The sequence below is a fragment of the Macrobrachium rosenbergii genome, chromosome 23 (assembly GCF_040412425.1).
Source record: "Macrobrachium rosenbergii isolate ZJJX-2024 chromosome 23, ASM4041242v1, whole genome shotgun sequence".
NCBI classification, from domain to species: Eukaryota; Metazoa; Arthropoda; class Malacostraca; order Decapoda; family Palaemonidae; genus Macrobrachium; species Macrobrachium rosenbergii.
This window is the reverse complement of record NC_089763.1, coordinates 16,435,265-16,448,494: the sequence shown is the minus strand read 5'-3', so window position 1 is coordinate 16,448,494 and position 13,230 is coordinate 16,435,265. Positions and strand designations below refer to the sequence as shown.

The 13,230-nt window shown below is 38.2% G+C and overlaps 1 protein-coding gene across 1 annotated transcript in view; it reads left to right on the top strand.

Annotated features, from left to right (window-relative positions):
- LOC136851307 (uncharacterized) overlaps positions 1–13,230 on the top strand; it is a 24,785-nt gene extending 11,555 nt beyond the window's left edge. The window contains exon 2 of the mRNA XM_067125311.1: positions 8,004–13,230. Coding sequence (XP_066981412.1) covers positions 8,122–10,578 — 2,457 coding nt within the window. The 5' untranslated portion in view covers positions 8,004–8,121 and the 3' untranslated portion in view covers positions 10,579–13,230. The remainder of the gene's footprint in view (positions 1–8,003) is intronic.

Genomic DNA, 13,230 nt, shown 5'->3' with positions numbered 1-13,230 from the left:
TATATATATATATATATATATATATATATATATATATATATATATATAATATATATCGTTGTTATGAGTTGGCACACACACACATATATTTTTATATGTGTGTGAGTTAAATTAGACCAATTCACTTCACAGGGGTACGTTCAGAAAAAACAAGACAATGGTCGCTGCCATATTCACATTAAATTCCTGAAACAAAGATAAATCCCAATGCACAGCAGTTTTACAACATAAGCGTCGAAGGGAAAGCACCACAGAGCTCATAGGAAGTACTTTGAATCCAAAACAAAATATAAACACAAACACCTGCATCCACCTTTGTCCTGAAAGGAATTGTTCCGATCTATACTAATTACCTATAATTACTGTTACAACGAAATGTTTAAAACCTAGATTATAAGATGTGCATTGATTCCTAGGAAACAATAATAATAATAATAATAATAATAATAATAATAATAATAACACAATAATACACATAATAATATGCAGCTATACCGTTACCCTTAATTCAACCTTCGGATTATTTCCAGTCCCACAGAATTAATTAAGAAAGAGCATAGTGATTATCATGAACATTTTTCAATGCCAACCACAATTATAATGAATAATCTAATGAAATACTTCTATAGCTGCTATTGCTACTACTAATAAAAAGGGTGTTAATAGTGACAATAACAGTAATAACCGTTTCCTTAAAGTAGTCCTAGGAATCAAAGAACCTCTGTGATTTTGAGAGTCCTGTAGTACTCATACCCTGCCAGCAATAAAGGTGTACATGAAGCAGATTGAAAGAGAGAGAGAGAGAGAGAGAGAGAGAGAGAGAGAGAGAGAGAGAGAGAGAGAGAGAGAGAGAGAGAGAGAATCACTTAGAAAAAAAAAGGAATGTAAACTTCAGAACGATAAACAAAATAATATATTTGGAAAAGTCACAATTCATATATATATAATATATATATATATATATATATATATATATATATATATATATATATACATATACATATATTATATATATATATAATAATGTGTGTGTATGTTTATGTATACATAAAGTTTAAACAATAGCAGTCTGACCTTCAAATGCAATGTCCAGCGCACGTCACCACCACCGCATCCAGGACCAATGGATGAAAAGCAGCCGGATGGATGATGCGTTTCAGGTCACATGAATTTTGAAGGAAGAGGCGAGATAGAGATATATCCAGGTGTTGCATTCGGGGTCAAGACCTTTCCGAGCCAGCGATTGCTGGCGTCATCGTGACGTCAAGTTCAGACTTTTGAATTTAGCATCATTTCACAAAAAATAAAATAATTATAATAATAATCGCTCGACCCTCCTCTCTCTTGTCCACTTGCTTCTCCTATCCCCCCCACAACCCTGGCCCTCTGTATTTCCCCCTCCTAATCCTGACACTGTTTCTTCTTCTCTCTCGTTCGTTGCTACACATGTTCAAGTTGTTACACATACATACATACATGCGTGGCCAAAAACAAGCTCAAAGTCTTCTATATTACTTAATAAAACAAGCATACACAAAAAGGCGTAAGAAATAAAGTCGAAAAGAGAAAAGGAAAAATAAACTGACATCGGTTATATCTGTAAATGTTGAAGACTGATGTACCTCTGATGGGAGGAGGAGCTTCTCAGAGAGAGAGAGAGAGAGAGAGAGAGAGAGAGAGAGAGAGAGAGAGAGAGAGAGAGAGAGAGAGAGAGAGGTGCCGGGTCGTGAATGACGTTATATGAAGCAGGTTTTAAAGGGGAAAAAGCACAAAGCGTCAGGGGAAATCTGAACACACACACACGCACAAGAACAAGAACGCCGACTGAATAAACAGCAGCAGGCCATCAAACAATGCAACCCAGACTACACCAAAACAATAATTACGAAAAATTAACAAAAAAGAAATTAATCAAGTCACAAACCCAATGACGTGCTTGCACGCAATGGGCCATATCCTTTTAAACTTGAAATAACGCCATAACCGGACACACAACACAGACCCCACCCCAAAAAGTTAAGAATGAGTTCGCCTTACGTTTAGGAGATACAATGGCAACAGTTTTCTAACTTCCTCTTGTCCCTTTAAATAGTTTTCAACTCTCTTGGTCCCTCTCTCTCACGGATCTCTATCTCTAATGATTGATTACTGACAGGACTTGCTGAATGAAGCAAACATTCCCCCTTATGTTTACGCAACGGGGCTCTGACTTCATAATTAGGAATTCCGTCGCAATTTTTCGGGCTCGATCCTTATGTCTCTCCCACGGGGTAAAAATCGGATCTTTGAAATGTTAGCCCTCATTAACGGCAACCATTTTTGGAAGCAAGGTTGTTGTTCCTTAAAGGGCGACACGAGATTTAGGAAGCGAAGGTGCAAAAAGGAGTTACCTTTGTGTATAATGAGGATGAGGACAATGACGTCAATACCACTTATTCATTACACAAAATCATTACTTGATCATTTTCAGGGATTTGTCACATGATGTTTTGCATTTTCTCTAGTTCTTCCTTCGCGCTTCTTTATCATTTACTGTACATGAGTCATCTCATTTGCGCGAGCTTTTGTTTCTTTTCGCAGCTGAGACCGTGCCGTCTAGCTGTCATGTATCCCTCGAATTAAGGTGAAATTCAACCAACACTCGGTGAAAACAAGTCACGTGCCTCTCGCGCATGAATTACACTTTTTAAAGAGCTCTGGCAACTCTGATTCGAATCTTCTATTACGCTGAAGCTGGCGCACCCAACGCTTTGGGGCCATGTTTCAAAAGTACTCAACTGAAAAAGTAAAGAATCCTGCCACTCAATAAAGCTGAATGGCCTATACATTCCCTTTGTGTAATTAATACGCCATGAGGTGATTAAATGAATAAGTTCATTTTCATTTCTGGCTTCATTCCCGGATGCAAAATCTGAACTGAAACGTCAAGCACCTGGCGAACAAGATCAAGATACCAAATTCGGTGGTACCAAACAGTACACGCAAGTTCTCTCTCTTTCTCTCTCGTGACATTTCAGGAGTCAGTGACTGTGAAATTGTCCTTTTAAGGCCTATTCTAAAATGGGCAGACATTATGATCAAGTCCAGCAAATTAATATTCAACATATACCCGATCAAGTTGTTATACTACCAATTTCACATATGTGTACACCTGTACATCTCTCAATATGTCCATAACATTTCTGTACATATACAATATACATATACAGTAAATATGTGAAACCAGCAAGGGATTTCGTCGGGATTTCACGAAAACCAAGGAAATTCTGGTGGAAAATAACTAATCGAATTTAGGGAACATTTGATTCTGAGGGTACATAAACACGGCGAAACAGTGACTCGTCTACAGTTTCGCCATTTTTAGAACTAGCCCCTGGGGAACCAAATGTTTCGCCGTGTTTAGCACTACTTGGGAATCAAAGGTTCCTAAGCGACTTGCTCAGTTCAAATTCCTGGGGATTTCGTGAAATCCCCGGTTTCACATATTTGCTGTCACAACACATTAAATATATATATATATATATATATATATATATATATATATATATATATATATATATATATATATATATATATATATATATATTTGTAGCCTCGTGGTGTGACGATAGTATTCTAACCTACAACACAAATGCTCCCATGTTTGACTCTCGGGCGAAGGCTGACGGATAAGCGCACACTGTTAAAAACTCAATTTTGCTTTGTTTTTGACTAAAGTAGTGATTCATGTACCTGATAGTAAGACGAAACTGGTGGAAGTAACTATAGTTAATAAAAGGGCAAGGAACTAGCATTCTCATCCCTATACGAAATCCGGAGAGCAAACACTCTGATGTTAACCGCCTCAAAGGTGAAGTATGTGATCATGATTTAATAATATATATATATATATATATATATATATATATATATATATATATATATATATATATATATATATATATATATATATATATATATATATAATATATATATATATATATATATATATATATATATATATATATATATATATATATATATATAGTGATGATAATTAATATATATATATATATATATATATACATATATATATATATATATATATATTATATATATATATATATATATATATATATATATATATATATACATATAGAGTAGAGAGATACAGAGAGAGAGAGAGAGAGAGAGAGAGAGAGAGAGAGAGAGAGAGAATCACGGCTACAAAATAATAAGTCAGTGAACAGCCGAGTCGCTCTCAAGAGAATAAAACCAGAAAACAGATACGCGGACTTAACAGTGAGAAACCAAGGTCTTTTCCCTTATCCTTCATGAGAGCACAGCTGAACACGAGGAAGAGACTAAAACAGGGGTGTGACCTTTGCACCTATTTGTGACCTCCGCCCGTCGTTTGTGCCAGATTCTTAAACAAAGGCACAGGATCGTGTCCCAGGTGCCATGATGACTTACGGCCTTCAGAATAATGGCCTTCCTTTCAGATGACAAATAGCCAAGTGATAATCTTCAGTGTTGGAGCAGCACGTGATGAGAAAGACTATTTTATTATCAACAATATCCACAGTACCTTTGTTTCTTTTCTGAGAAACACAGAAATATTTCATTATCCACAATACCCAACAACACCCGAAGTATTAATTTGTTTACTTTTAAAGAAAGATTATTATCGACATTTGCTGAATCTTTATTTTGTTTTTTTATTTTGTTTAAGCTTAAATTAAGAAATCATATTATATATATAAAATTCCTTCAGCACATACATATATATATATATATATATATATATATATATATATATATATATATATATATATATATATATATTAAATATATTTATATATATATATATATATATATATATATATATATATATATATATATATATATATATATATATATATATATATATATCTCACACATACGTGTGTTTGTTTGTTAATGCTCAAAACGATTAAACACGTAAACGACGATGTGACAAAACTGTGAGAGCACAGATAACTAAACTGATAAAAGATCTAAATGCTCTTAAATTAAAACAAAAATCGTATAAAATAGCGAAGGCACGGCCGAAAAGTAGGTGAAGATGGAAAAGAAATTGACGCGTGTGGTAAAAAAAAAAAAAAAAAAAGTAGGATATCAAAGCAAAGGTCGTTTTCATAAATGTTTTGATCTGAAATTCCGTACCACGGATTCACAACAGGGTTTTGCAATGGGTTGCTTAGACGGCTGAATATTCAATTATGATGCTAATGATAATTCGCATCTCCAACCTAAAGTTATTACAATACCACTAGAGTGCCATTTCACAATAAAATAGTTGTCATTATAACCCCTATGAAGCCGATGACTCGAAATTTCACAAGGAAAGGAGAGCTGGTAGCATGTGTGGTTGCCATTTCGAGCAGAAACCCAAGGAGTGAGGCAACGACAAGCAGCGCCACTTGGTAGGAATGAAATAGTGAAGTAACTTGAATACTGACGGTAATTTCTCTGAGGGTAGACGAATATTATTATATACACAACTCCATTCTTATAGTTCACAGCATTTCAAAAGAGATTAAAAGTACAACTATAAACTTAATGACGATTTAAAATAATAATAATAATAATACACACAATAATAACACAAATAATCAATAATTATAAACTTACGGGTGATTTAAAAATAATAATAATAATAATTATTATTTATTATTATTACTAAATCGCCAAACAATAACACTCCAACTGATAATATGACACTGAAGAGCAGTATGGCGCAAATTGTTTATAGGTAAAAATGTCTATATATCAACAAAACAGATATTTTATTTTACTCAATGGAGACGAAGGTGCAGTACAATACACCTCCCTACCGTTCCACCCTACCATGCTCATACACAGTCCAGTATTGAGGTAAATGCATTGACATGCTTCATCTTCATAATATGCACTCAATGCGTAGCCCACGGAGTATTCCCACGCCGGTTCTGCCCACGCAAACATCATTTGGTGTAGCATCTGTTTACACAGCGTATGTGCCGCTGATGACTGACCATTCGTGTTCGAGTGAGCATAAAAAAGAGTCATGCTTGTTTTTATGATTTCAAACGGCAGATGCCAACGGATCGTAAAACTTGTGGTGTTTGATCGTGAGTGATTAGTATGTACTGATGTAGTGACAAATGCCGCAGGTTTAAGAAACGTATAACACATACTATTTCTGCATATATATCTAGATACACAAATTATATATAGTATATATATTTATATATATATATTTATATTATATATTTATATTATATATTTATATTATATTTTATATTATATATTTATATATATATTTATATATTTATATATATATATATATATATATATATATATATATATATATATATATATAAACATAAAGATATATATATATGTATATAATCGGACGTATATACAAACACAAAGATGTACTGTATGTATGTATGTATGTATATATATATATATATATATATATATATATATATATATATATATATATATATATATATATATATGAAATCGGCATTGATCAACTTTGCTGTTATAACGAAGTGTTTCCCTTATGTATTCATCGAAACAAACAGGATGTAAGCAAACAGTTATGAACTATATTCACAACCAAACTAAGTGAACGTTTGCAGGTTATGTGCGCTCTTGCTTGAATATCTAGACAGCAAATGAACTTTTAGATTTTACACACACACACACACACACATATATATATATATATATATATATATATATATATATATATATATATTTATATATATATATATATATATATATATATATATATATATATATATACATATATACACACGTGCAGTGCGTGCGCGCCCCCGCATATATTGCATAACCACATAAAAACAGCACTCACTTTTCGTTACATCAAGCTAGTTATCATAATGCTAATAAAGCCTTAGTACTTCATTTTGTTTACCAGCCATATACAGAGTATTTTATCATTTCTCCAGTTGTCAATAAGTAGTAGCATTCGTCAATCCACGTCGTACTTTGAAGAAAGTCAACTTGTTATTACTCCAATACAAAGTATACCCAAAAATGTTGAAATGGGCAAGCAAGTGAAATGACGCCGTGTGTCCTCGCTTATGTAGTCCAAATAAATCATCCGTAACATGCCATCGACCGCCTCTCTTTGGTTCAATGAGGTAGATGCCACCACAGCGCCTTCTAGCCTATGCTTGCGGTACCCGATGACGCAAAGGATGACGTCACTATCATCATCGGCAGCAGCAGCCTTTGATTGATCGGTCATCACGATGTTTTTGTTTATGAAATACCGATTCCATTCACAGCATTAAGATATGATGCGACACGACACGTTAGCAAAGGAACGATTTCGAAGAGACACTTAAGACGAAGAGGAATGGCTCGAGGTTCGAGAGAGAGAGAGAGAGAGAGAGAGAGAGAGAGAGAGAGAGAGAGAGAGAGAGAGAGAGAGAGAGAGAATCCCAATACAAACAACGGTATAATACCTGATCGGCAATATTGTAATTTATACAGTCCGCAATGTACATGGTGTACTGTATATCAATAAAAGAAAGCAAAGATATACAATTGGCTTTATACAATGTGTATAGCAACATACATACATACATAATATTCATATATACATACAAATATATATACATATATAATACACACACATTTTATATATATATATATATATATATATAGTATGCAATATGTACGTTAAAGTAGTGGCCAACGTTATTATGGTGAGAAGAGAACAGAATTTTTGTTGTCAAAAATTTCGTGGAGCGACCCCAGAAAACCTCTCATATCGCATTTAATATGAATTTTAGGTATATAGTTATGGTGTACATGTAAATGTATAATTTATTCATTTTCTCTCATTGTAAACTTACATGTTCATTATAAAATTCTTAAAATACATAAAAATAAGCATTAATAAATTATGAAACTACCTTACATCATCTGAGTTTCAGCCCTTTTTTCTTTTTTTATTTCAGGAGTGCCCCTGGCCGGCTGCTTTACGTCCGCGACGATGATACGAGGCGGGGGCAGCCGGGTCCCACCCATGGAACCCGCCCCCGGGCCCGCCCACGCCCACCGTCTCCTGCGCCCTCGATGATCAGCGGGGAAAATGGCACATCTACAGCCAATCCCGCCAATCATCACGACCAGTCGTCCGCCCTGCGAAAGAGGAAGCGGCTCAGCCAAGTTGTGCTGGAGCTGACCTCGCAGGCCGTACGACGCCCCCCAGACGACAAGCCCATAAACAACAACAGCCCCCAGGACAACTCCTCCCAGGACAAGAACCCGGACCCTGTGCCTTCACCGGCACAACCGGAAAAAAGACCCATGTTCAGCAGACAGCCTGAAGATGTACCCCAAGGTCCTGGCCAGGACCAAGGGGAAGACCCAGGAAGAAGTCCTGGTCTTAGTCCTGGCCTTAGCCCTGGAATTAGCCCAGTGCCTGGTCACAGTCCAGTACCTGGTCACAGCCCTGTGCCTGGTCACAGCCCAGTCCCTGGTCACAGTCCTAGTCTCAGCCAGGGTCTTAGCCCTGGTCTCAGCCCAAGAGTTACAGTCCAGGATGAAACAGGCCAGGAAGCCATGAAAGTAGACACACCACCCTCACCTAAAGAAGTACCAGGAGAGGCAGGAGGTACCAGTCCTCTGCCTGATCCACAACAACAACGGTCTCCAGGTGTCATACAGGTCCACAGATCAGGTGAGGGTAGTAGTAGCAGCAGTAGCACAAGTAGCAGCTGTGGCAGTGGTGGCACAGCCAGATCACCTCGTGCAGTCCAAAGTGATGTCTTTAGGTTTGATTCTTTGGATCGTGAGAGGTATTTGTGCAGAGCCATTAGTGAAGAAGATGAAGAAGTTTTTTCCCCAGGACCTCCAGCTCATTCACCGCATGCACGTGACTCACCAGCTCTTGCCAGGGTTAACTCTGATTCTCCTAAGTTATCTTTCAGTCCACTGAGAATCAAAGATCCAAGTATTGATGAAGAAGATCTTGATTTGGATACTAAACCACCATCATCCGCATCCTCTCTGGCATCCAGTGAGGCACCCTCATCTGGTGGAGTTATTCGTGGTATCTTGCCTAAGTTTAGTGTAGTTTGTAGTGAATCTGGTGAACCTATAACACACTACCCACCATGTTCTTGTCACCATTGCACAATGTCAGCACGAGACCCTCACCGCCTTGGGCCATCAGCTGGTTTATCACATTCACCCATTTCACCCCTCACACCAACCTCCCCTCATACACCAATTTCACCATCTCCTGGTCATAATGTAGAGCACTACTTTCCACCTACTGTCTACCTCCCAGACCTATATCGACGACGCTCTCATTCAGACTCTGATTTGCAATTATGGTTTGATCATAAAGGAGCTACTGCTAGCAGTAGCAGTAGCAGCCACAGTGGGGCTGGTCCCTCAGGAGAGCAGCCATCAACACGAGGCTCTGTTTTACGTCATGGAAGACCCATCCCTCAACCCCTTTACCTTCCCCGCAAAGGCGGTTCCCTAGAATCCGATATATCATCTCCCCAAGACTCTCCCTTGGATCTCTCAGTAAAAACAACAGGGAGTATGAAAACTGGGAGTACCTCTAGTACAGACAGTCTGGTACTTCCAGGCACAATATCACTTTCTTCTCCTCATTCTCCAATGTTAGCAGCCCCTAAGGATACCCCTCCACCCCCCAGATCACCAGGAGCTCCAGATCACCATCGACCAGCATCCCATTACCCATCTGTACCTGTAGTTAAAGGTGATGTTGCTTCCCACAGCACAAAAGACAGTGTAGCACTGCGATATCACCTAGAAGTATCTCCAGTAGTAGAAGAGATGCCACCAGGAGCAGATGTGGCATTTGTTTGTCCTGTATGTGGTCAGATGTTCTCCCTCCATGACCGTTTGGCAAAGCACATGGCATCCCGGCACAAAAACAAACAGTTAGACACCACAAGTAAGACATACATGTGTGACATATGTAAACGTTCATTTGCACGTTCGGATATGTTGACACGCCACATGAGACTTCATACTGGACACAAACCATATACCTGCCGCGTTTGTGGACAGGTTTTCTCCCGTTCTGATCATCTATCTACTCATCAGCGAACACACACAGGTGAAAAACCTTACAAATGTCCCCAATGTCCATATGCAGCATGTCGTCGGGATATGATAACAAGACACATGCGTACACATGCCAGGTATGAGTTACACGAGTCATCATCAATGGAGGAAGGTGGTGAGGTTGCCAGACCAAATCTACCTGTTCGCTCCTTATCAGAAGAACATCCTGCTCCAAGTCCCTTGTTAGACTTACCTGGATTACCAGGTTCTCAGCCCCGTACACCTCAAGGGTCTCCATTACCACTTTCCCCAGGTCCTCATGCAGTCAGTGCAGGAGCAGCACAAAAACAATCACTGGGACCCCCACCTCTGGGAACAGGACCTCCACTGCAAGGTTTAACAGGAATGGGGGTAGGAGGAACCAATCTAATGGGAAGACTGCAACAGCAGCCACAACGTCCCAGGAAGCAAGAAGAAGATTGAGAGGACTCTCATGACAAGTCTGGTTCATGTTTTTTGCCTCGCTGAGGTTTGTCTCTGGCTGGAGGTCGTCCCTCCTTGGCATGGAGGCAGTTGGAGGCTAGAGGCCTGCTTGGTCTTCTGGCGTTATTTGTGTGGCGGAAGCAGCCCGCCGTGCCCACTCTGGCCATGACCAACTTATCGCCTGGTGCGATTTAGGTTTGGTCTGTCCCTGTTGTCTGTCTCCGGCTGTTCAATGCAGTACTGCCTGGCCCTGCTCCGTCTCTATGATATACCAAGAACGGGGATTTGTTCTTTCCCACTTGGGAGTGGCGGGACAGGGCCAGGCAGCAACGTGTTGATGTCAGCACGTGGGTGTCTCAGTGTCAGTGGTCACGTGTTGTGTCGTGTGTGTGCCGCATGCGGCATCTCGGGCGGCGGGTCTGCCAGAGTTTTCGCCCACTTTAGGGGAGGGAGCATACCCTCCCGACTAGAGCAGCTCTGTTTGAGGTGTTAGAAGAGGCAGTTTTAAGCTGTTGCTCTATACCCCTCCCCACAATCACTTCCCAAGTCTCTTGGTGTGAAGGTGTTTGCTGGCTGTGGTACTCAAGGGCCCTGGTGTGCCTTTTCAGGGGACCGAGACCATTCAGGGGGGAAATTCTCTACAGTTAAATAAACGGCACGAGAGGTGTATCACTGTACCTGTTAATTTAATGAGATAGATATATTATATAATTATAAGGTGAAAACCCCAGGCTACCAGGGTACCCAGTGTCACAATTAAGAATGATCCATAGTAAGGCTCAACAGGCACATTTTTAGCACTTGAAAGTCCTTTGATTCCAGCTGCTGGCTGCGAGTTTTTAAAAAGGCTCTGCTAGTAATCAGTAAAAGCTAACATTGGTTACTAAGGGCTCTAAATCTGAGAACTGCAAGTCCTGTGAGTTTAAACTATAGCTATTGTGTGGAGATACAAATGTACTCGGGTATTAAGTCCTTTGTATTATCAAGCGTTGGTCATGTTAATCTCATGTTTATACATAACACCTTTGTTCCTTTTGTTTTCAAATCTGATGTGGTAAACTCTGCTGATCTGTGGTGACTTCAGCTGTACTGTTGAGACTCAAGCTGTGCTGTAGCAATTTAGGCTTTGTTGTGGTCACTTCTGAATTACTTTGGCAATCTAAGCTGAGCTGAGATGGTCAGAGATATGCTTTGGTGACTCTGACTAGGCTAAAATGACATTAGTTATGCCATGGTGACCTATGCTGGGCTTTTATGACCTTAGCTATGCTGTGGTCAACCAAGCTAAGCTGTGGTGACGTCAAGTTATGCCATTTTTCTAGTAGTGTCTTCGAAGTCAGATATTCACCAGGAATATTTTGATGTCTTGATTTTCGTTTACAAACTGTATGACTGTTGGTAGAGGAGTCACAAATACTCATGCAACCTGGTCGCTTTGGGCTACAGGCCACTGAACACACACTGCAGAATTTTATTTTATTGGCTATACATTTTAAATGGGTCCCCTAGTAGTATTTTTGAATGGACTCCCAGAAATTCACCTCTTAAGCACCTGAACTATATGAGACCTAATTGTGATTATGTATTTATTTAAGAAAAAAGTGCTCACTTTTTTTTTGTTTCATATGAAACTTTGTAGAGTTTATGAATCATTATTTCTATCATATGATGATTGACTATATACGGCAACTATATGTAGCAAAGCAAAACATTCTGTCTCGACAAGTTTTATTTCATACATAGCTTTTAAAATATGTTTCTAAATATGTTAGTTACCAAGTAACAATGGTTTATGTCACATGAAGTAGCTATTGGCTCATATAATTGTTTACCTCTTATAGCTAAAGTGATCTTGAATCTAAACCAGACTAAGTATATTACTCCTGTTTTAAGTTTTATTTCACTTTTTTTTTGTGTAAGAAAACAAGAATGTAAATTGTTATGAGATGTTCTAATCAATAGGTTGTAATTCCCCCAAAAAACTCCTTATGTGCCAAACTCATGGCCAGTTTGCTGTCTGCCTACAACAGTGCTTAACGATCATTAGATAGTTCACTATTTAAGGCTTGTTTTTTATGTGTGTTGTGAGATGGGACTGTCGGAGGCGAGCTCGCAGTTTACTCTTGACGTGTAATTTCCTTCTCTCACCAGAGTCTTCTTTTTTGTATATGGATAAGAAAGCTTTTATAAATATTTCTCCATAATTTTGTAGGTATCGGATTTTTAAGCATATTTTTATTGTAAGACTATTTATGTTGACCTGTATATATATATTTACTATAATTATCATCATCATCTTTATTTTCATTATTATTAATTTCATTATTATTATTATTATTGTAATTATTATTAATTTAACACGCAAACACTCCTGAAAAAAGACACGGACTCTTGTCAGCCATGGAAGACAGTGATGAAAAGAGTTGATGAATCTTCGGCCGACACTGATAAAATTAATATGGTATGTAACAGTCGACCGAAAGAGAATGAGTTGGTTCACACTGCCTTCATCTTATAGTGGTTGGGTTGATTGGGTTACAGAAATAAGTCAAATGTAAACTACCCTAAATTCGGACTGAATTCCAATAAAAAAAATATTGTGATTCAGCGGCCATGAATTTCCTTGAAAGTGGAATAAATATAGGACTGAAA